Here is a 24,401-nt window from a genome sequence, read left to right as displayed (position 1 = left end):
AGTGTATAAAGTATGATGTGGCAGAGGGGAAAAACCCCTCATTCTGTATTGTCGCATGGATACCTGGAAGGGTGACTGGTACACAGAAAAATATATAGCTCTAACAGATGATAGCAACATGTACTGCTTATCTAGCAAGCACTATCAGTGATTCATAATTGTATATTTGGTTCCTTGAAAACTGAAATGTTGGTATAGACAGCACTGCTTTTGGAAGAAAAAATTAATAGCCTTCTTGGTGGTGCCTGGAAAAGCTGATAGGGAATACTCACCCTTTTCTTGGGACATAATAAAACCACACACACAAGGTAAATCTTGCAAATTACCCATTTAAATGGAAAGAATTTTTATGCTATAATGCTCAAATTATATATAAAAAAAGTTAGGAGTAGCTATAGTTTAAAAACTCTAAAGGGAACAAAAGATAAATTTAACAGAATGTTCAACGCTTCTGAAAAAAAAAAAATCACTTGAGTCTTCTGTTCATTCCGTCCTTCCATTTTCCGAAATAAGGCAACTTGAGATTTTTGTTTGCTGTGCCTCTCCTGAAACTTTTGTGGAAGCTGCTGATGTTTTAGGAATTTTGGTCTGGTTTGAATGGAAGAGTAGAGAAGTAGTAAATGAACGATGTGAGAATGGATGATATTATAAATTTATTATAAAGTCATAAATAGTGATTTGCTTTTGTTAAAAGAGATATCAACTGTGTCATCCTTGGCAATAGATGAGGTATAAATCAATATAAACTTCCAAACAGCTGGATCCCCAATTATAGAGGTTTGTTAAACTAACTGTAGAAAGTTTGAAGCCCTTTCTATGATTTCTGTGGATTTCCTTAGAGGCTTGTATTTATTCTAATCTCTAGCTCTGGCACCTACTTCTGCTGAATTGATTTGGGGCGCCTACTTCTGTTAAATTGATTTGATTTGTGGATTGTCACATGTCTTACTTGTGCTACCTTTTTTGCATTGTGGAATCTTAACCCCTTTTCTTAATTTCACATAACACTCAAGACCAACAGGTAACCAAAAAATCACAGTGATGAAAACAAGTTAAAATTGAAAAGTAGATTCATCTTTTCTGAAAAGTAGTTTCAGGCACTTCCCTGCTTTTCATTTATCCCTTCATTAGAAAATAGTATTTACCAAGTACTGTATACTGTTTACAGATGATAATATGGCAGTAAACAAAGCAAGCATCCTTGCCCTCATAGAACTTACATTCTAGTTGTAGGGGAGACAAGTAAAACATAATATGCTAGATGATAAGTACTTTGGAGAATGTAAAGCAGGGAAGGAGGGACAGGGATTTTGTGTGTGCATATAGGTAAGTAGGATTGTTGAAATTGGAAATAAGATGGCTAGGAAGGAAGGCCTTATGAAATAACAGTTCAGCAAAGACCTAAAAGAGGTGAGAGAGCAAGCCACAGGAACATTTATGGGTAAGATCATTCCAGGAAACAACTGCAAAGGTTCTGAGGTGAGAAGATACTGGCATGTTTGAGAAAGAGCGGGAGGCCAGTTTAGCTAGTATAGAATTGAGTGAGGAGGCGAGAGTAAGTAGTAGAATAATGTGGTTAGAGAAGCAGCAAAAGGCCAGATACAGTAGGGCCTTGTAAGCCATTATAAAGACTGAAATGGACTACCATTGACAAGTGTTGAGTAGAGAAGTAACATGATCTAGCTTGGGTTTTAAAATGATCATTTATTTGGCGGGGAATTCCCTGGCAGTTCAGTGGTTAGGACTTGGCGCTTTCACTGCCAGGGCCCGGGTTCAATCGCAGATCGGGGAACTAAGATCCTGCACCATTGCAAGCAGCGAGGCATGGCCAAACAAAAAATGTTCATTTGGCTTCTGTGTTGAAAAATGGACTATATAGAGTCAAGGTTAAGGAGACTCTCACAATAATTAAGGGAACAGATGAGACTGGCTTGGACCAGGTTGGAAGCGCTGAATGTAATGAGAAGTTACATATCTTGAAGTTGGAGCCAGTAGGATATGCTTATAAGGTTGGAAGAGAAGTCGAGGATGACTCCCAGTGTTTGGCCCAAGAAACTAGAAGGAAAAAAGATGAGGATGACTATAGAAAGTGCAGGATTTTGGCATTTATTTTTCTCTTCTCTCTCTCTCTCACACGAACACACTTTTTCTCTGGGATTAGCCCCCAAAAGTCCGAATTAAAAATTCTCTTTCCTTTAAGAATTCATCTTTCCTAACCGCTGTTTACGAACAGCCTCAGGTGTACTTTAACCTATTCAGTAGCTAGCAAAGTGTTCATTGGATTAAAAACAGCCATCTACTTTGTTAAAAAGCACAAAGAATTTGCCAATATCTTGACCATTTAATATCTCTCCCCCACTTAGAAGGAAGTGGTTTTTTGTTTGTTTGTTTGTTTGTTTGTTTTTGGCGGCTTTGGACCTTCGTTGTTGCGCGCAGGCTTTCTCTAGTTGCAGTGAGTGGGGGCTACTCTTCGTTGCAGTGCGAGGGCTTCTCACTGCAGTGGCTTCTCTTATGGAGCACGGGCTCTAGGTGCGTGGTCTTTAGTAGTTGTGGCTTGTGGGCTCTAGAGCGCAGGCCCAGTAGTTGTGGCTCCTGGGCTTAGTTGCTCCGCGGCATATGGGATCAAACTTGTGTCCCCTTCATTGGCAGGCGGATTCTTAACCACTGCGCCACTAGGGAAGTCCAGAAATGGTTCTAAATAGCAGTTTTTGGTCTGTTTTGGGCTTACCAGAAAGATTTTTTTTTTTCCCCCAAGACCTTCAGTAGATGCTCTAATTAAAGCCTTTGTTGCATCTCTATGTAGTCCCTAATGCCTCTTTACATTGTTCCCTATAGTAGCTTTAATATTCCTTTTTTTTTTTTTTTTTCCCAGTACGCGGGCCTCTCACTGCTGTGGCCTGTCACTGCTATGGCCTCTCCCGTTGCGGAGCACAGGCTCCGGACGCGCAGGCTCAGCGGCCATGGCTCACGGGCCTAGCTGCTCCGCAGCATGTGGGATCTTCCCGGACCAGGGCACGAACCCCCGTCCCCTGCATCGGCAGGCGGACTCTCAACCACTGCGCCACCAGGGAAGCCCTAATATTCCTTTTTGATATCACTGCATTTGGTTGAAAATTCCCATATTTTCTGTAATGTGGCTTCCTCCCCTAGTTTTGAGTTACAGTGCCTTTATAACATGTCTTTGTACCTTTTCTGAGGGTTGGAATGTTTGCTTATGTATATAACTCATAGCTGCTATTTAATGGCTGTATTGCATCCACAATCCCAAACTACTCCAGAATGTTTACTCCAAAAGAGCAGGTTTATTGTTCTTGTTCTACCTGTATCCCCAGTGCCTGGCATATAGGTGCTCAGTGAATGAATGAATCTCATGAAAGGGCCTTCTAGGACTGCCCTAATCTCTGGGAAACGGCAGGTATTAAGCTCTCCTTTACCCATTTCGGTTTTAATCACTTCTTAGGCCTAAACTGCTGTTCTCCAGCTTTGTAAATTCTCTACGCTCACCACTGAACCACGCTCACCTTATTGGTAATGGAGATATAGCTTACTTAAATGAAACTGACAGCAGGTGAGAGCTTGGGAAGGATGGGATGCAAAAAAGATCCAGAAGGGTTATGGGGAGAAAATGTTGGTTCATGTCTACCAGAGGTGTGGTAGAGATGAAAGAAGGGAGAGATGCTTTTAACTAAAGATCCTTAGAGGATGATAAAATTGGGATTGTGTCGGCCATTTCTATATACCTGCATTATTTAGTATGGAATTGTAGAGAATTTTAGAGAATCAAGGCCTCAACGAGAACTCATATTTCCTAATTCTCAATCCAATGCTCTTCGCTATATGAGAGGAAATAAAAGGGATAAAGAATGAGGGCTGGGTTCAAATTCGCCTTCTTCCCCCAATTACTAGATATGGGCTCATTCTGTTCCTCCATTATCTGTAAAATGGAGATTATAGCTTCTTCCTCTTAGGATTGTTCTGAAAATTAAATGTTTATATATGTAATTTCCCAGACTTAGTAAGCACTCAAAAAATGTTTCCATCAGTGAACTGTTCACAAAACTAAACCCTTTCCTGTAAACACTGACAGTCAAATGTACAGTGATCCTTTGGCCTCTATATGTCGATTTTGTACCCACTGTTTAGGGGTGGTGAGATAGCCGCGGCCTAGGACCACAGACAGAGAGGCCAAATGCGGCCTGAACACCAGCTATGATGGGAGATGGAAAGTCATCCGTTTTCAGCGAGCGCGTTCCACAGCCCGCGCTCCCTCCGCCTCACTCTCTCGGGAGCTGAGTTACTGACAGACAGCTCTTCTAGCCACCCAGCCGCGCCTTTTCTCAGCGCCCCGCCCTCCCAGGCTTGATAGATAGCCAATGGTGACACAGAGTTGTAGGCGCAGTAGCCAATCAGCAGTTGGGAGCCCGGAAAGGAATGGTTAGAAGCGAGTGGCGCTGCCAGACCGTAAGCAGTGCGGCGCGGCTGCAAAGGTAAGATGGCGGCGGCGCTTGCTCTTCGCTTTTGAAGTTAAGCTGCTGCTTGCCCCGTCTCTCCGTTCCGAGCTGCTACTCTGCCTGAAGTCAGCTTCAGGGTCAGTCTCCTCTAGGCTCCCAGAGCCGAGATTCTCCGGTGACTGCAGCTTTAGGACAAAATGGCGCTTGCACGGGCCGCCGAGGATGGGCAGGGCCCAGCCGTGAGCTCTGAGGCGGGCCGGGACAAAGGCGGCGTGCGCGGAGGCGGGGGTGGCGGGTGGCCCTGCGGGTTTGCCGTGCCGCGTGGGGCCGGCGCTGGCGCTTCGCCCTCGTGCCGCGGCCGTGCGAGCCCTTGAGATGCTTCCAGCCTGGCGGTGGCCGGAGTAGGGGGTGGGCTTGGACTGGGAAGTTGAGGTGAGGCAAATTCTCTAACGCCTGGGGAGACCTGGGCGGAGGGGAGTTAAGGAGCGTGACTTCCGCTTGTCTATTAGAAGCCACGCGCAGTCTGCCCAGATATCGTGGAGCAGGAATTTTCGGGAAGGGTAAGGGCTTTTTGATCTTTTGTGTGACCCTGCAGGTTTTGGTATGAACAGGATTCGGATCCACGTCTTGCCGACCAGTCGGGGGAGGATCACCCCAGTGCCCAGGTCTCAGGAGCCCCTATCTTGTTCGTTTACTCATCGCCCATGCTCGCAACCTCGTCTGGAGGGGCAGGAGTTTTGCATTAAGCATATACTTGAAGACAAGAATGCCCCTTTCAAGCAGTGTAGTTATATATCTACGAAGAATGGAAAAAGATGTCCCAGTGCTGCCCCAAAGCCTGAGAAGAAAGATGGGTATATATGTGTAGATATCTGTCGTTTGTACTTTCAGTTTTTAAGTGAGAGGAGGATGTGGCATGATGTGGGTTGGGAATAGCTGCCTAGTTTTTTATGTCACGTGCTTGTAAAATTGAGGTTATGGGTATATCCTTCGAAAATTTTTAAAAATGGTGAAAACTGGAAGGAGATAACTCCCAGTTGGGTCACTTTGTTACCTCTTTGGATCTTTTCCCTTATCTGTAAAATAAGGATTATTCTTAACCCTAGGTTCCACGACTCTTTTGGCTGTCCTTGAACCTTAGGTAATAATGCAAAATTGTATTAATATATATGTATTTTTCTGGGAAAAACTTCATAGCTTTCATCATTTAAGCAAAAGTATCTACGCAGAAACATAACTTGGCTAGAAAATTCTGCATATATCATTTGGTTTTAAAATTGTATCCTACATCTTACTACTTACAGTGTATTGATACTGAAGTAAAATGTTGTCTTCCAGAACCAATTTTGAAAGATGAAAGTGAATCTCTTTGATTTGTTGTGAAATGATGTCAGCATTTTTAGAGATGGAATGTTTTGTTTGATGGATAGAGTACTACTAGGTTATGCTACTTGCATTTCCCATTAGTAATACCAAATGAGTTGACCTTGGGCCAGTTAAATTGTTTAGCTTTACTGGCATTTTAAATTTATAAATGAAGATAATAGTTGTTTTAGTTTCTGAAAATGATCTAAAGATCAGTGTCTGTGAAAATAGTTGAACTCTTTTAAGAGAGAACCAGAGTATAAAATGTTAATATTTTGTCTCCTTAGGGTGTCCTTCTGTGCTGAACATGCCCGTAGGAATGCCCTTGCACTTCATGCTCAAATGAAGAAGACCAATACAGGGCCTGTGGGTGAAACACTCTTATGCCAGCTGAGCTCATATGCCAAGACAGAGCTGGGTTCTCAGACTCCAGAAAGTAGTCGCAGTGAAGCCAGCCGAATTCTGGGTAAGGATCTTCGCTCCCAGAATGAAAAAGGAGGAAAAAAGTTAACAAAGAACTTAATTTGGTTTAGCACAGTGCCTTGAACATATGTGGCGCTTGATAGTACAATATTATTGTTAATTCATAGGCAATTTGGTGAGAATTCAGGATTGCCATGTTGTTCACCATTCTTTTTGGTTTTAAGTAGTGTGTGCTTAGGTTTACTATCCTGAGTTTGACTCTTTCCTTCAATGCTGTTTTTATACTTACCATCTTTGCTAGGTAAGGTAATTTTAGGAAACAATAATTTTGAGTTGGACTTTCTGTCCCTTTGAGGGCATGGTTAACTCATTTGTGTTATAAGTACTCATACTTGGGATGTATTTTCTTAAGCCATTTTTGTTTGTCAGTGCCTCTGTACTAAGCTTTTTTAATTTTTTTTTTTTTTTTTTTCGTTACGCGGGCCTCTCCCTGTTGTGGCCTCTCCCGTTGCGGAGCACAGGCTCCGGACGCGCAGGCCCAGCGGCCATGGCTCACGGGCCCAGCCGCTCTGTGGCATGTGGGATCTTCCCGGACCGGGGCACGAACCCGCATCCCCTGCAACGGCAGGTGGATTCTCAACCACTGCGTCACCAGGGAAGCCCTAAACTTTTTTAATTTTAAGATTTGGGTTGATGTGTTAAGTAATCTAGTTTTGTGTGGTGGAGTTACAGAGGTGGGAAGTCTTAATGGCTGCTCTCCCTTCCTTGCCTCAGATGAAGACAGCTGGAGTGATGGGGAGCAGGAACCCATTACTGTGGATCAGACATGGAGAGGTGACCCTGACAGTGAAGCTGATAGCATAGACAGTGATCAAGAAGATCCCCTAAAGTAAGTTGTAACTCCACATAGGGCTTTTAAATATTTTAGTAGTTAGTATGTGGAATGTAGTACTACTGTATGATGTTTAGTAGATTAATAACCTAGGAGGGTTGAAGATAGCTATTTGTGAGCAGTAATAAATAGCTTTTGCATATTAAAGTGTCATTGTTCGTCACCATCTTGCTTCAGGGTAGGATTTGATTCTTTTAGAAGTTTTGTAATTTGGGAAAATTTTGGGACATCAGATTCTACACATGAGAAAGTGCAGGGGAGAAAATAGATTTATTGGACATAGGAGTGGGAGGTGGGTGGAGATCAGTTAGAGAAGAGAAAATTGATGTGAATTGGTTCTTGGCTTAAACCTCAGGAATAATAAAGTGATTATATTTGAATAACTACTTTTTTTTTGCAAAGTTCTAATTTATTTGTTTAAGAAAAATTAAAAGGTGTTCAGGAGCTTCCTTTGGTTTCATGCCTAAGAAAGAGAAACTGATTTAGAAACCCAGAAGTGAGTAGTCAACCTAAGTATATCTTACTAAGGTTCTGCTCTTTACTTAACCCATGTTCGCTTTGGAGTTGTAGACATATTGCCACTCAAAAGTCTCATGTTTCTATATCTCATGGTTTGGGTTTAGTTTTTGTTTTCTTTCTGATTTCTGTCTCATGACACTTCTCACAGTTCAGGTGGAAGAACTCTGAATAGTGGGAGGGGTAGTGAATTTCTAGACTTGACTGTGTTTGACAAATTCTTAGAATAGCATTTTCTTTATACTTTGGATTCTGAAGTTTATAAGAGGTCATTTACGATTACACTTTCTGAGTAGAATAATTTCATCTATTTAAGTAGTCTCGATGTAGTAAGCTATTCAGGAAGTACTTGTTTGGAGAGTCCATCTAAATAGTTTGAGAAGGAATGTTTGTTTCTAGCAGGATTCTTTTATAGTAGAAACTTTATACCAAGCAATATATATGTTTTTTTTTTCCCCCTCCTCCATTGTGCTTCTAGAAATGCCAAACTTGCTTCTTTGAGGAGGTGTTCACACTGTAGGGTCACAGAGTGACTGTCTTTTGGTGTGGTAAATGCTCAGTTTTGAAGGTCCAGAAACTCGATTTTGTCAGTAGTAGTCTAGAGTGGATCAGTCTCTAGCGGACACATTCATTCTAATCTGACTTAACAAGAGATTGCTATATAAATCGAAATACCAGTTAATTTTATGAGAAGTATAAATGTTAAAAGGACTAGGTACTTGATGTTAGTTTCCTTTAAAAGGAACATTCAAAGGGGAAAATAAAGCTCCAGATGTGCTCAACTATTAGGTAACTAAATATAAGGCTTTCCTTAATTCTCCCAGTGATATACTATTTAAAAAAATTTTTGACTAACTAAAATCCAGTTGTCCCTCGTAATTTGAGGGGGATTGGTTCCAGGATCTGACTCGGGTACCAAAATGCAAGGATACGCGTCCCATAGTTGGTCCTCCATACCTGGAGATCCCCACCAGTGGGAGTAAATAGTACTATACGCATATGCAATTTTAGAGATGTAAATAGAGTTGTTAATTGTCTGCTTACAATATTTAATTCATTAATGTGGTTATATTATCTTATATTTCATATAAGTATTTAATGAAATTCTTTTTCTTTTTTTTTTTTTTTTTTTGCGGTATGCGGGCCTCTCGCTGTTGTGGCCTCTCCCGTTGAGGAGCACAGGCTCCGAACGCGCAGGCTCAGCGGCCATGGCTCACGGGCCCAGCCGCTTTGCGGCATGTGGGATCTTCCCGGACCGGGGCACGAATCCGCATCCCCTGCATCTGCAGGCAGACTCTCAACCACTGCGCCACCAGGGAAGCCCTGAAATTCTTTGAATTAAGAATTTTCATCTTTGGTGCTAATTTTTATTTATTTATTTATTTTTGGCTGTATTGGGTCTTTGTTACTGCATGCGGGCTTTCTCTAGTTGTGTCAAATGGGGGCTACTTTCGTTGCGGTGTGTGGGCTTCTCATTGCGGTGGCTTCTCTTGTTGCGGAGCCCGGGCTCTAGGCACATGGGTTTCAGTAGTTGTGGCTGGCGGGCTCTAGAGCGCAGGCTCAGTAGTTGTAGCTCATGGGCTTAGTTGCTCCGTGGCATGTGGGATCTTCCCAGACCAGGGATTGAACTCGTGTCTCTTGCATTGGCAGGTGGATTCTTAACCACTGCGCCACCAGGGAAGTCCCGGTGCCAATGTTTTTGTCATCATTTTTGAATCATTAACAGTTTATAGCATATATCTTCACTTGCTTGTTTCAGAAAGGGTTCTTTCTGAATTGTTTATGATGATGTCATTAGAGATTTTATCCTAACTAGAATTATTATTGGCATATTTTTTCCCCATTGTAGGTACATATATGTGATTTCTCTCAAAATAATCATTTACTTAATTGCTTTGTAAAAAGTAATCTTTAAAAGCTTGTTTCCAGCAACATCCAACACTGGTGAAGTTTTAGCTTAAGAGTAATTGTTAAATCTTTCCCTATTTAAAAAGTAAGTTTTATCATATGACCTCTACACACATCCAGAACTTGTTTTGGTAAAGGTCATTTCAGGTTATTGAGTCTTCATCATTATTATCAAAATGAAGAAATTTGAGAGAATGCACTTTTAAGAAGAGACACTATTTAATAGAATATAAGGTGATTCTCTTTTTTGAAGTTGAATACTAATAATAAATCCTAGATTTATATTTGTGTATATCAGAGCAAGATGAATTAGTACATGACTTTAATAGCTAGCTGTGAACGTCTGGGACGTCCATCTTTAAATAAATGATCCATTTGTCACATGAACTAGGCATTCATATTAGTTAGGGTGCTCATCCTCTCCCACCCCCACCCCAAATGATTTGTAGTAAATTCTAATTGTAGTGGCTTCCCATTTATAAATTATAGTCCCCAGATCATTGGTTAAATTCTCTTCTGACAGGGTATAATGAAATTAATTTCATTTTAACAAACTTGGTATTAGGTTAAAGCCTCAGGATTTTAGGGGGTACAGACATATTAATGCAGACATGTGCCATTTTCCTGAATATGGATAACCTAATCACCTGTTTTAGACATTAGATATTTTTAAAACCTTTTCACATTTTCTGATAATCTTAGATTTTGTCATTTCTGTAATTTGCTGGGGTTTTTTTTTCATGTTTTGGTTCTTAATTTCTTTTCACTCTTTTTTTTTTTTTTTTGGTGGTACACGGGCCTCTCACTGTTGTGGCCTCTCCCGTTGCGGAGCGCAGGCTCTGGATGCACAGGCTCAGCGGCCACGGCTCACGGGCCCAGCCGCTCCGCAGTATGTGGCATCTTCCCAGACCGAGGCATGAACCTGTGTCCCCTGCATCGGCAGGCGGATTGTCAACCACTGCGCCACCAGGAAAGCCCTTCACTTATTTTTATTTCAGAGTACTTTGTAGTTGTAGTTCTCTTATACATGGGTAGTTTTGTCTCCTATTTATATTTAGGAAAAGTTTTTGGCAGAGATTACTTGCTTTCAGTCCTAAAGTTAATAATTTTATTCTGGGTATTTCAGTGATTTAAGAGTTAAATTTTAAAGAGCACATATTTTTGGATTTAAAATTAGTATGTAATTTGTGTGTATTAACAAATAGTTTTTACTCAGTCAAAATATGAAATAGCAAGTCAGGGTATATATCTAGCTTGTTCTTTCTGTTTATACAATGATCACATAAGACAAATGGAACCAAAAGTCTTTTAAATTCGCAGTTAATCCCTTAAACTTTGAGTTAAATCAGAGGCAGGAACCAGTCTTTAATTAAACTGACATTTAACTGATTTGCTTATGCGACCTCATTAATCACTAGAGTAAGTTTTTTTTTTAAGTTCTGTTGATTCATAGTTGGTGGCAAAACTTAAGTTGATGTGGATCTAGATCTTTGGCAAAGGGTTACTCCAGGGTACTATATTTTGAGAATATTGTCAAAATGAGCTGAGGACATTGACTAGCCATTGTGACCAGTGTTTTGAGGGCCTATGTAAACTCCAAAATACAAGTGTATTTTTATTTATTTCTATTTCTATTTAATTTTAATTTTTATTTATTTATTTTTGGCCGTGTGGCTTGTGGGATCTTAGTTCCCAGACCAGGGGTTGAACCCGGGTCCTCAGCAGTGAGAGCATGGAGTCCTAACTACTGGACCACCAGTGTATTTCCCTACGAGTATATTTTTAAATTAGAAGTCATAATTGTTTGTTATCTTTTGTGCTTTAATTAAAATGTATTGAGATACATGCTACTAAATTAAACACTTTTAAGCTGTCCTGACTAAGTGATTTTTCTGTATTAAATTATTAAATGGAACAAGAATGTAGATTAATAAAAATTTTGAGTATTCTATATCTTTACTCCTATTTAAACATAATGCAAATAACTGGGGAAAATAATGAAACATTTCCCCTTTCCCATATTGTGATATACATTAGTATCCATTCTTGGGAATTTTCTTTTTTGTTTTGAGTAACAACTTGAATGGTAAAATGCTGTGTGAAAACACTCCTGTTTAATAAGGTGATTGTCTCAGCACTGACTGTTGAATAGCAAATCTAAGTCTCACCTTTATTCCTTTTTCCTTCTAAGCTTGGGTTTTATTGTTGTGCTTTCTTATCCTTTTTGAATTGTCTCTTTTATTTTAGGCATGCTGGTGTCTACACAGCAGAAGAAGTGGCCCTGATTATGCGTGAGAAGCTTATTCGTTTGCAGTCTTTGTACATTGACCAGTTTAAACGACTTCAGCATCTACTCAAAGAGAAGAAACGACGTTACTTACACAATCGCAAAGTGGAACATGAAGCTCTAGGCAAGTTTTATGCCAGTTCCAATAAGCTGTTGGTGGGTTCAACATGTGAATTTGGTAGTCGTTAGACTTCTGGCTTGTTACCTAGACTGGAGAAGGATTTGCTTTTGAAACTGTAGTATGGGCAGATTTCCCTGTTTTCTTCTTGTTAGTTTGGGGACGCATCCTTGGTTGCTTGGCAGATAACATCTTGACTGTTGTGACGTTCTAGGTAGTAGTCTCCTGACTGGCCCAGAGGGACTTCTTGCCAAAGAACGAGAGAACTTAAAGCGTCTAAAATGTCTTCGGCGGTATCGTCAGCGCTATGGAGTGGAAGCCTTACTACATAGGCAGCTGAAGGAGCGCAGAATGCTGGCCACAGATGGTGCCGCCCAACAGGTAATTTTTGTATATACCTCTAAGGTGTTACATTTGTTTTACTTACAGAGTTAGGGTAATTGTCAAAACACTGTTGTACAGTCTTGGTTTTGAAATCTAACTTAGGACGTGGGGTATATTGAAAAGAGCACTTATCTGGAAGTGCAGAGACATGGGTTTTAGTTCCCTTCTGATCAGTTCTGTGCCTGCACTGATAACTGAACTCTATTTTCATCTGCATATTGAAGGGTTGCCATAGATTTCTAAGTTGTTTGGTTCAGAAATTCTTCAGTTCAGAAACAGGCACAGAATGCCTAATAGATTGGGACTCTTGTTTTAGAAGGCAGAAAGATAGGTAGAATAATAGAAGCAGTGAATGTCAGGAAGTAAGGTTGACAAGCAGAGTTAAGTGATCTTTCTTAAATTTGTTCCTCAAGCCTCTGGTCTCTGCGTCAGTAAGAGTAAGTCCATTTTTGGGCTTCCCTGGTGGCACAGTGGTTGAGAATCCGCCTGCCAATGCAGGGGACACAGGTTCGAACCCTGGTCCAGGAAGATCCCACATGCTGTGGAGCAACTAAGCCCGTGTGCCTCAACTACTGAGCCTGCACTCTAGAGCCCTTGAGCCACTACTACTGAGCCCGTGCGCCACAACTACTGAAGCTCGTGAGTCTAGAGCCCGTACTCTGCAACAAGAGGAGCCACCGCAATGAGAAGCCCATGCACTGCAACAAAGAGTAGCCCACAGTCGATGCAACTAGAGAAAGCCAGAAACAAAGACCAAACACAGCCAAAAATAAAATAAAATTAATAAACAAATTTTTTAAAAAGAAAGAGTAATTCCATTTTTATCTCTTCTATTTTTGAGGCTCGACGTAAGATTACGATTTAAAGAGGGTTCTGCTAAAAGACAATAGTTTGAAAACCATTAGGCTGTGTATCACACACTTGTAATATGGAGGAATTGTATTTCAAATTATGGTTGACTCATTATTTGGACATGAGGTTTAAATTTTTTTTTCCTTTTGCATAGTATTGGTGAATAAATTTGTTAAATGTTCAAGTTTCTAGGCTTTAAGGATACACTTATATAAGTAAGTGTTTTCGTAGATAATTTGTTTTGACTGACCTGTTTTCTCCATTTTAGGCCCATACCACTCGTTCCAGTCAGAGGTGCTTGGCCTTTGTGGATGATGTTCGTTGTTCCAATCAGTCTCTTCCAATGACCAGACACTGCCTTACCCGTATCTTTTTGCTCTGTTCAGTTTGCTAGCTAGACTGAAGGCTAGTGGGGATCTGTGATAGTTTAGTTAATTGAAGGTTTTTGTTTTCCTTTGGCCCTGAATCAAGGCCAGCAGTTTGCTGAAGCTGTTGGTTTCAAGCAGGAGCCTAAAGAAGTCTCTTTCTATGGTCTGTTGGCCATTTCAGAACTTTGGAAATGTAATGGTCAATTCATTAGAAAGAAACATCTCAGTCATTGGTGATAGATATGGGCTAATACTTACTTGTAGTTGATTAATATTGGGATTCCAAAATTTAGAGATCCCTGATTTAACTCATTCATTAGAATTATAATACTGTTAAATCCAATTACTACAAACAAATTGCTGAGGATCCAAAAACAGTCGGATGATTCTGAAATGTGATCTTTCTTTGAATATTATCCTTTTGTATGGTCAGGGCCCTGACTTGGGTATTTCAGACTTCATTCAAACAGGAAACTTAGTTTACTACCGGGCTGTAAAATTTTTTGAGCTGTATATTGAATTGTGAAAGTGCATCTATATGGTGGACATTGATTGAGACAGTTACTTTCACAGTAAATGCACTATTTAAATATGGTGATCTTCATTATATGAAAGGCATAAATCTTGCTGGATTTCTTTTGCCTGGCAAGATAAACAAATATTTGGAAAGTAAAGTGTATTTTCTTTAATAGGAAGGGAAGGAAGACTCTCTTGATCTTTTGAAAGGAAAACTGATTTTTTCTCTGTTCTGCTTATTAAATATTTTACCAATTTATTAATTGTTGTAACAAATGTCTGGTAAAGGATTACTGTCCTTAATATATAAAATTCTTGTGCAGAGTAATTAAAAACTAAAGATAAATGCTCAAAACATAATTGGGCAAAGGCTATCTATGGACAGATTAAAAATAGAAGTGGCTGATAGTTGAAAAGTATTTACCTTTACTTTAAATAAGTGAAATAAATAAAACAAGGAAGTTTTTTTAATCCATACTTTTTTTTTTTTGGCTGTGCCGCACGGCTTGTGGAATCTTAGTTCCCGGACCAGGGGTTAAACTCGGGCCCTGGCCGTGAGAGCCCTGAGTCCTAACCACTGCACTGCCAGGGAGTTCCCTCATGTATAAATTTGACACTTATCTGTGTATGAGATTTAATGAGTAACTTTCAAAAGTTTGTGAGGAAATGGTGAAATGGGCCCTTCTAAACTCTGCCAGTGGGACTGTAAAGTGGCACAGGCTTTTAGAAAGCAGTTTGATGATATTCATATTCTTTGATACGATAACATCACCTCTGAGAATTTATTTTAAGATGATAATCAAATACAGATGAATATTGTTACACAGAATTCCTCCAACTGGAGAGAGCCTTAAAATTTTCAGAGATGGGGAATAGAGAGGAAAATTGTGACACAGCGTTAATATAGAATATGTTCAGGAATTAAACATCATATTTAACACAATTTATGAATGACATAGGAAAATGTTTGATAGTGACAAAAATAGAATGTGGAATTCGGTAGAGTATGTTTTAACTACATGGGACTAATACTAGGAGGGAATGTAACAGAAGTGTGACTATTTTTGGATGATGGGGTTATGAATGCCCTTTTTCCCTCTGCTTTATACTTTTCAGGTTTTCTTCAGTGACCTTGAATTACTTTATAAGGCAAAAAACCCAGTTTATAGATATTAAGGAGTATTTTAGACTTACAGCACTATACTCAAGATAGTTTATTAGAATATTAATATTTTTAAAAGCAAAGTTGAAAACAAAATGTATTTGAAAAGAGAAGGGAAGTATTATTTTTCTCTTTTATGCTCTTTTCCTTTCCACTCTGTAGTTGCCTAAGTCACTTACCCTTCCTTAAGTCCTTATCCCAGAGAAAGATGCGACTGCCATTGGTGACCTGTTAACTAAAGACTCTGGTCTAATGGAGACACCACTGGACTGAAAGTGAAGGACCCAGACTCTAGTTGTAGGTCAACCATTCCCTTCTTTGTCTGTTGTCCCTATCTGAAAGGAAAGGGGGTGGAGGAGGATGGGGGAGGGCTTTTCAAGGATACTGTGATATTAAATAAATAAGAGACTTGTGAAAATCCTTTGAATTACATGTGAAAAAGATTCCAACTGAAACAATTTAATGGATTCACATTTAAAATTTTAATAATTTAAATAAGATTGAGCTTAAGCACATAGAGATTGCAGATCTGATTGTTCCCATCAGATTCATGTTTGTTCATTTGAACGCTGATTTTCATTGAATAATTATTTGTTTACTTTGAGCTATATACTGTTCCTTGAGAGTAGTGGTTCTCAACCGGGACCACTTTGTACCCCATTTGGCAATGTGTGGAGACGTTTTTTGTCTTAACTCTGATGGGGGTGCTGCTGACATCTAGTGGCCAGAGGCCAGGAATGCTGCTAATAAACGTTCTACAGTGCACAGAGAGCCGTAATGCCAGTGGTGGCAATGCTATGAAACTCTGCTTTAGAGTTTATCAAGTTCTAAGGAATGGATTGAAGAAAATGGCTTTTCTTCAAGAGGTTTTATTTGGTTTAAAATTTATAATGTACATTAGATTTTTTAACTTCAAAAAATTACCTTAAAATTTGGGGGATAAAAATTACCCATACTTCCATAATCCTGGGTACAGTCAGTTTACAGAAAATTTTGCTTTCTGATTTAAAAAATAGGCCCACGTTTGAAATAATAGTTGTCTATTAATCTAGGGAAAATAACCATGTAGTTAGGATTTCAGGAAATGATAAAACTTGAGTAAAATGTATTTTGCAGAGTGACTAGAATCAGAATTTTGTTATCTAATCATGATTTCAATGTTGATTCATCCCACAGAACTTCTTTGCCAACTTGGAAATATAGCCCTTTTGTGCTTCTACCCTTAAGGGAAGTTGTTAGGGCTCCTGGAGCGTTCCTGGAATACTTCTTTCCATGTGCCATAAGCAGTTGTTTTCTTCTCTTCCCTTTTTAAAAAAAATTTATTTATTTTTTATTTTTAGTTTTTGGCTGCATTGGGTCTTTGTTGCTGTGCGCAAGCGGGGGCTACTCTTTGTTGTGGTGCGGTGGCTTCTCTTGTTGCGAAGCATGGGCTCTAGGCACGCGGGCTTCAGTAGTTGTGGCACGCGGGCTCAGTAGTTGTGGTGCACGGCATGTGGGATCTTCCCGGGCCAGGGCTTGAACCCGTGTCCCCTGCACTGGCAGGTGGATTCCTAACCACTGCGCCAGCAGGGAAGTGCTCTTCTTCCCTTTCTTTTTGGGATCATAACAGGACTCCAGTGATAACCACCCCTCTGAAAAAAGGGGTGTGTGTGGAAATTTTATTTCCTGTCAGGATAGGATACCTAGTTACTATTACTGGAGCTTCTGTTTTCCCCAACACCCTGCTTCTTTAAACAGATGTATCATGTAAACATTTTGGAAACAAGGTTCAAAAAGTTTTGAGGAAGTTTTTGCCCATCTGCTTAACAGCAAAAACAACATTGTATCTCTTGACTCTTGGAAGGGGTTGGTAGGGGCCTCTGCAAGCTATTTGCATTTACCATGACATGATTCTTCTGAATAGGTACAGATTTCTAGGATTGTTACTGCTGTTTGCTTAGCACTATGTTTTGGAATGTTTTGCATTTGACCTTCATAGCGAGAACAAGGTTAGTGTCTCTTCTTTAAAAGGAGGTTGGGGACTAGTTTTACATTACTGGTAGAGCTAGAATTATGCTAGTAAATGACACTTTGAGAAGTAACTTTAAAAATTGCTACCTGCATCTGGTTCTATATCAAATGTAACCAAATATCTTGTGTTGTCCAGACCTTGAATTTTATATGGCAGACACCTCCTTTTTTGTGCCTCGGATAGATCCATTTTATTTCCCTTGACCGTTTTTCTACAGATATTTGTCAGGACACGAATCAGGTTCTCTTCAAATGCTGCCAGGGGTCTGAAGAGGTACCCTGCAACAAACCAGTTCCTGTAAGCCTCTCTGAGGATCCCTGCTGCCCACTGCATTTCCAGTTGCCTCCTCAGATGTATAAGCCCGAGCAGGTACTGTCTGTGCCAGACGATCTGGAAGCCGGCCCCATGGATCTGTACTTGAGCGCTGCTGAGCTTCAGCCCACTGAGAGTTTACCTCTGGAGTTCAGTGATGTAAGTTAGAGAAGCTCTGCTCTGGTTGGCCCTTGAGGCAAGGCCTTATTTATTAATGGTGAGAATAGGTTAGTCTTTTGTGGTTTAAAAAAAAAAGAAAACTTTGATAAGTTTTTTGAATCGATATGTGTGTGATTGTATTTGTACGTTAACATATTCATTTAGAGACAGTTTAAATTTACAGAAGTTTTTTTTCTGAGGGAATGATAAGGGAAATTGTAAACTAAGGGAAATTAGAAAGTCAAGATTATGGTTGGATTTGTGTAGCTGGGAAATCTGGTGCCCATCCACAAGGTAAGTAATTTACTTGGATCTGAGTAATACAAATGAATTCTGGTATCTACTCGACAATGTAAATTTGTGTTTTGGCCCTATAAGAGTTCTCATTTTCAGATTAATGTGTCCCCCCCTAAAAATGACTCTAAACTTAGCTCTGCATACTGTTTCTCATTTTTGATATGTTATTAAAGATTCTGTTGTGAATGGACCAGAACAACAGTGATCTCCCTAAATATTTACTTTTATAGCCTTCTAAGTGTGTACACTACTCTGCCTTTTTCAGCCTGCTCCTTGATTGGACCCAGCCCATAAACCCATCTCTGATTGCATTTGTTTCCCTAATTAGCACTACCCTACTATGTCATTCACTTTAGGGATCAGTTGACAGTCCATCTCTTTTTTGGCACTTTGCTTAATCTTTAGCCTTTTGGATAAAGGTCTTCATTATTTATTCTGAAGATAATTCTTCTGAATTTCATAATAAGGGTGTCTTGTATCAATATATAACCATGACATATTTAAAGTGACAAATCTAAATGGAAAATTCAGTATACGTTGCAAGATTGTTTGCCTAGGGGTAGAAGCAGGATTTGGGTGGCCTCGAGTGTTGCTCACTAAAGATATATCAGGACAGGCTAATATCTGCAAAAGTGGCACTAAGAGTAAACTGATTCCGGGGAATTCCCTGGTGGTCCAGTGATTAGGACCTGGCACTTTCACTGCTGTGGCCTGGGTTCAGTCCCTGGTGGGGGAACTAAGATCCCACAAGCTGTGCAGAGTGGCCCCAAAAAAGTAAACTGATGCCAATTAACTATGCCCCCTCCTTTTTTGGTTGTATACTGTTTGTAGGATTAGTGAACTTGATTTTTGTCACTTCATTTATAACAAACTTATAATTTTTGTTATAATCCTGATTATAATTGCTTTTTAAAAAGTTTCAAACAGATTCATAGAATATGAGAACCTTAGAGATTATATATATACACTCCAGTGCTTCCCAGAGTTTTCCAATAGGATTATGTTGAAGAGAGTAGAATAGATAGCCCTAGATTGATACAGATTTTTGTCCATTTCCCTTCATTTTACATGTGAAGAAAACCCAAAGAGGTGCTATCTTTCTTTTTTTTTTTTAACTTAGTAACGAGCAGATTTATAGGGTCTAAAAAATAACCTAATCACTACATTGCCAAATTGCCTTCAAATATTAATGTACATATGTAGTAACTAGCACATGGGTTTTACATAGATGTACTAGGTTATTAACCTTTATTTCATCTGATTGTTAATTTCTAGAGCCATTGCTATTTTGACCTTTTGCTTTTCCCCTTTCACCTGTTTTTGCGTTAGTTTTGAATAGTGTTTTCTTAAACTTTTGATGATCTAGAGCTAAGAAAATATGACTGTTACAGTATGTTTGAAGATTATGTTCTTGTTTGCTCTTTGGAGAATATTAACACAAAATACTAGAGATTATAAGATGTGATCATAGCCTAAAAGTGATATTTAAGGAATCTTAATTCTTAAACATTTAAAAACATATTGTCAGATCTTTTAATATTTATTTTATGGTGTGAATTTTTTAAAGAGTGTATGAGAAGTAACTTTATTTTTGAGAATCTCATGGGTTTTTAAGATGGACCTTTGTTAGAGGTTTAAAAATGATAATCAGCTATTTGTACTTGATATAGGTTATGTTTTATTAGTGTACTTTAGATGAACCACATTGGTCGTTACAAAGTAGTTTTATTCTTAATCTTTGGAGGTAAAAATGCTCCAGAAAATGTTGAAACAATTCTGTTTTAGAAAAGTTTTTGTCCTCCCATAAATTCTGGATATATTTAACTAGTCTTTTGCTGGGAAAAAATAATTTCTTAATTATATGAATTCCACCCAGCAATCTTACCTATATGTTCTTTTTTAGATATTATTTCTGTTATACTTATTAATAATTTCTGGTGACTTTACTTGTGGGAGGACCAGGTATCAGATATTCATATGGGTAAAAGTTCAGCCTTTCATTCTGGATATTAACACTTGCCTGTTTTCTGTCCTTTGATCCGAGGATATTTGACAAATAAGAATTTAATACCTTAATCCTATTACTTTGAGCTTGCTCTCTTTTTGTGTTTGTTTTTTGAGCTCTGTTTTTGACATAGAACAAAATGTGGATATTCTGTCTTTGTGTCCTGATTCATTTCTCTTAGCATAGGCATTTCTGCTGATCCTTTCTTCTTTTATTTTAGGTTCCTGTTCCCAATTTTAATTCTTATAAAAGACAACACTCAATATGTGAGGAAAGCCTTTTCAGTATCTGTTTTTCTTTGAAAAATTTCTGTACCACTGTTATCTTGAGACTTGGAAACCTTTTGCCACACTGCTTAAATGGGTTCTTTTAAATTTCAAGTTAATTATTTATACAGTTGACCCTTGAATAACACGGGCTTGAACTGTGCAGGTCCACTTATACACAGCTTTTTTTCCAGTAAATTCTTAACTACAGTCTGCACGATCCACAGTTGGTTGAATATGAGGGTATAGAACCATGGCTGTGACTGAAGTTATCCCCGGATTTCTGACAGTGGGTATCGGTGCCCCTAACCACGGCGTTGTTCAAGGATCAAGTGCATGATAATTGTGCAAACTAAAAGAATCGGAGAAAACAGGTCACGGTCTTAATTAACAGTGTGAGAACATGGTGGTTTCTGTGGATAGTACAGAAGTTTCTAACACATCTGAAATAGATGTTAGGTAGCCGACTGTATCCTTTTCCTTATGTTTCTGCTGAAGTTGAGCAGCTTTAAGTCCATCACATCCTTTAATTGTATTCTTTTCTTTACCTTAATCATCTTGAGGATGTGATTCTTGTTTTTGGTGATCAGCACGGCAAAGAAGGGAAAGGATTTCAAACTCTTAGATTTATTTTAAAAGCACAGAACTTAGCTTTTCTCAAGAAGATCAATTGCTGGAAACATAGAGCCTCTATAAAGTAGCTTTTGGACACAGGAGAGTACAAACCCTTGGGTAGTTTTCACTGTTGGGAAGCAGAGTTTAGCAATAGATGCTTAGACAACAGAGGGATGAAAGTCAGTTAGACATATTGTCTGAACCTTTATAGTGCTTTAGACCCTGAATCAAGACCAGTAGTTTGCTGTAGCTATTGGTTTCACACAGGAGCCAAGAGCAGTGTCTTCCTATGGTCTGTTGGCTTCAAGCCCCTCTGTGGGAATGGCCAGTTCAGTTGGAAGAAACATAGTCTGTAGAATACAATGGTGTGTGTGTGTGTGTGTGTGTGTGTGTGTGTGTGTGTGTGTGTGTGTTTGTTTTATTAGGCTGTGCCGGGTCTTAGTTGTGGCACTCGGGATCTTCCTCACCGTGTGTGGGATCTTAGTTGCCGCGTGCGGGATCTAGTTCCCTGACCAGGGATTGAACCCGGGTCCCTGCATTGGGAGTGTGGGGTCTTAACCACTGGACCACCAAGGAAATCCCCCTGTGTGTGGTTGTTTTAAAGAGCAATCGGATATGTTAGGTTTAAGAATCAGGGACTTTTCTCTGTGGGGATAGGGAGTTAACAAATATTTCCTGGCCATTCGGAAGGACTTTGAGTTTTTCATCTTCCTTCTTTCTTCCCCCATCCCCTTTCCTCTTTTGCTCACTGGCTTGCTTTGTGGCCATTAGAATATTAATCAAGTGGTCTCATATTGTCAAATCTGTTAAGGCAATATTTCATTTTAATTTGCATGTATGCTGAGTGTCCATACTAGATTCATCACTGGTGAACTTAGATGTCGACTACAGTTAGTCTTAGAAGTATATGCCCTTTTTTTTTTTTTTTGGTCATGTGGATCCTAGTTTCCCAACCAGGGATTGAACCTGTGCCCTTGGCAGTGAAAGCGCAGAGTCCTAACCACTGGACCACCAGGGAGTTCCCAATATATGCTTTTTAAAAATATTTCTTTTTATGGTAAGATATTTGTAATATAAGATTTACCATTTTAAAATGTACAGTTCAGTGGTATTAAGTCCATTCAAAACATTGTGCAACCACCACCACTATGAATTTCCAGGGCTTTTCTGTCAGGGCAGATGGAGACTCTGTACTCATTAAAACTGTTAACTCCCACTTCCCCTCTAGCTCCAGCCCCTGGTAGCTCCTATTCTGCCTTCACCTCTGAATTTTTCTGTTTAAAAAACATACGCTTTTAAACGCTACTAGAGTGGTCTGTGCTTTATATTTGGCAGCAAGGAAAAAATTCTCAGTGCTTTTCAATCTTATCCCATTTGTTGCACACTCTGGGGAAATCGTTGTTTTAAAGGTAGGCAAGGGGTGAGGGAAGTAAGAATTCTTCGAGGTTTGCTGAAAAATGCCAACTTTAGCTTATTGGTTCCCTTGATATTGCTAATAGGCTTTTTTCTCTTTCTTTTCCTAGGACTTGGATGTTGTGGGTGACGGTATGCAGTGCCCTCCTTCACCCTTGCTTTTTGATCCTTCACTAACCCTTGAAGATCATCCTGTCAAAGAAATTGCTGAAGGCCCAGTGGATATTTTGGCAAGTGAAGAACAACTCCAGCCAGGCAGAGGGCTCCCTGCTGGCTGTGGCTAGCATGTACTCCTGGGGGTTGGGGTTGCCATCACTAGCTGTAAAGGTGCTCCAGATGGCACTTTTCCAGGTGGGCCTTAGAGAGAACACTTACTAGCTCCTGGTCCCCATGTCTGGGAGAGTAGGACTAATTTATTTAGTTAACTAGAAAAGGTTGAGACAAGGCATGTCGGAAAATTGTTGCTTTAAGGAAGAGTTCAGCCCTGGAATTGTTTTCATCGTAGAGTTAAGCACAAGCAGCATGATTTGGCTTTTTTCTTTGAGCTTTGGGTGGGACACTCATGGCCCTGACTGAAGACCTGCAGTTATACTACAGCTGTTGGTTTCAAACAGAGGCCCAGAGGACTCTCTTCCTGTGATCTGTCGGCTGTTCTGGAACCTCAGCAGAGAATGGCTATTTCATTTGGAAGAAACAACCCACAGCTCTCCTTTCCATTGGGAGGGCCTCAGGAATGCTACAAGTAATGACTTCTGACTCCGAGGGTCAGGGATGGTTAAGTATGGGGAAGAGCAACTGCATAGAGTTATATCTGCTGTCTTGTTCTTGTTGCTACTATACATGCGCATTATATAAGTCAGATTCGTGCTCCAGACCACAGTGAATGAGGTTGTAACCAAAGTGACTTTTCTTTTAACAGGGCCAGATGCAGATGGCTGGAGATGGGTGCAGATCACAGGGATCTCGAAATTCTGAGAAAGCCTCTGCACCATTGCCTCAGAGTGGAGTGGCTACTGCAAATGGAAAGCCAGAACCCACTTCTGTCAGTTGATAGTTTGTTTGGGGAACCAGTTGACTTTGGAGGATTTGTATTTCCCATTTAAACAAGTATTTCTGACCGTCTCTCACTAAAGGACAACCTGGACTACCTTGTTTTTCTCCTGGGTTACTGAGTGCTATAGTCAAACCAGATGTTGGGGGACGGGACCAATAGTGTCTAAAAATTGTGGATGTCTTCCCACTCTAGGCAAGGAAGAGAGACAGGTGATTCCCATCAGAGCTGCTGAGATTGAGAGTATTCTGGGACTGTGCCTAAGGGGAGAGAGAGTTTTGTAATGCTGTTTCCCAAGTCTAGGGATATTGATGGACCCAATGGCTGGTTATCTCTGTCTAGCACCCTGTTTTAGCCTTTCCTCACTTCTTACCTAATTGGGTAATCTGAAGCCCCTCCCCTCAGTGAACTCTGACCTATAGCCTCTGAGAAAATACCCCACAGGACTGGGCCCTCCTTAACCATCCATCTTGCTTCTAACCTATGTAAATTTCTATAGTGGCTATCTTAATGTAAGATACAATAAAAAATTATCATACATAGTTTCTATTAAATGTTAAAATGTTATGAAAATGTGAAACAGTCACTTGAATGCATGTTTTGTTTGAGAGAGAGTGAGTGTGTGTGTGTGTGTGTGTGTGTGTGTGTGTGTGTGTGTGTGTATTTTGGGTTTTCAGAGAGCTGCCTCTAACAGAAAAGGGAAAACAGGACAGATATACTTCCATCCCAAGAAGTAAATACATTTTCAGTAACTTAATTTGCTTTTGGTTTGGTTGGGAGGATAAGTTAAAAACCTTGTAAGAAGTAAATGGAAAGGGTGGGACTTCCTTATTAAAGCCTGCCTACCCAGAGTTATGTTATTTCTGCAGATATCTCCCAAATGTCTTCTTTTTACCCTCTGTGCCCCCTCCTCCCACTCCCATTTCTTTCTCACAATTAATGCCTGATTATTGTCGCAAAATTCTCTAAGGCTGGGGCTTCCCTGGTGGCGCAGTGGTTGAGAGTCCGCCTGCCGATGCAGGGGTCACGG

At 39.9% G+C, this 24,401-nt stretch overlaps 1 protein-coding gene and 3 non-coding genes across 9 annotated transcripts; all 4 read left to right on the top strand.

Moving 5' to 3' along the window:
• The first annotated feature begins 4,399 nt into the window (after positions 1-4,399).
• KANSL2 (KAT8 regulatory NSL complex subunit 2) lies at positions 4,400-23,914 on the top strand. 6 transcript variants are annotated; one of them, XM_059080617.2, is made up of 10 exons: positions 4,400-4,487; positions 5,047-5,305; positions 6,104-6,282; positions 7,014-7,128; positions 11,803-11,966; positions 12,175-12,341; positions 13,465-13,561; positions 17,471-17,724; positions 22,431-22,550; positions 23,240-23,914. In XM_059080617.2, exons 2-10 carry the CDS (start codon positions 5,055-5,057, stop codon positions 23,369-23,371), a joined length of 1,479 nt encoding a protein of 492 aa, XP_058936600.1. In that variant the 5' UTR covers positions 4,400-4,487; positions 5,047-5,054; the 3' UTR covers positions 23,372-23,914. The 6 variants fall into 6 exon arrangements, with proteins under 6 accessions (XP_058936600.1, XP_058936602.1, XP_058936607.1 ...); XM_059080619.2 differs by having other exon boundaries at positions 4,464-4,588; XM_059080624.2 differs by having other exon boundaries at positions 4,484-4,588; positions 17,471-17,622.
• On the top strand, positions 13,652-13,788 carry LOC131767514 (small nucleolar RNA SNORA2/SNORA34 family). Its single transcript, XR_009338723.1, has one exon. It is a non-coding gene; the product is annotated as a small nucleolar RNA SNORA2/SNORA34 family (small nucleolar RNA).
• On the top strand, positions 21,124-21,256 carry LOC131767516 (small nucleolar RNA SNORA2/SNORA34 family). The gene has a single exon (XR_009338725.1). It is a non-coding gene; the product is annotated as a small nucleolar RNA SNORA2/SNORA34 family (small nucleolar RNA).
• Positions 22,883-23,019, top strand: LOC131767515 (small nucleolar RNA SNORA2/SNORA34 family). Its single transcript, XR_009338724.1, has one exon. It is a non-coding gene; the product is annotated as a small nucleolar RNA SNORA2/SNORA34 family (small nucleolar RNA).
• Positions 23,915-24,401: the final 487 nt, after the last annotated feature.

The sequence above is a fragment of the Kogia breviceps genome, chromosome 12 (genome assembly GCF_026419965.1).
Source record: "Kogia breviceps isolate mKogBre1 chromosome 12, mKogBre1 haplotype 1, whole genome shotgun sequence".
Classification (NCBI taxonomy): domain Eukaryota; kingdom Metazoa; phylum Chordata; class Mammalia; order Artiodactyla; family Physeteridae; genus Kogia; species Kogia breviceps.
The sequence above is the reverse complement of the archived record's forward strand: the minus strand, read 5'-3'. Positions and strand labels throughout refer to the sequence as shown.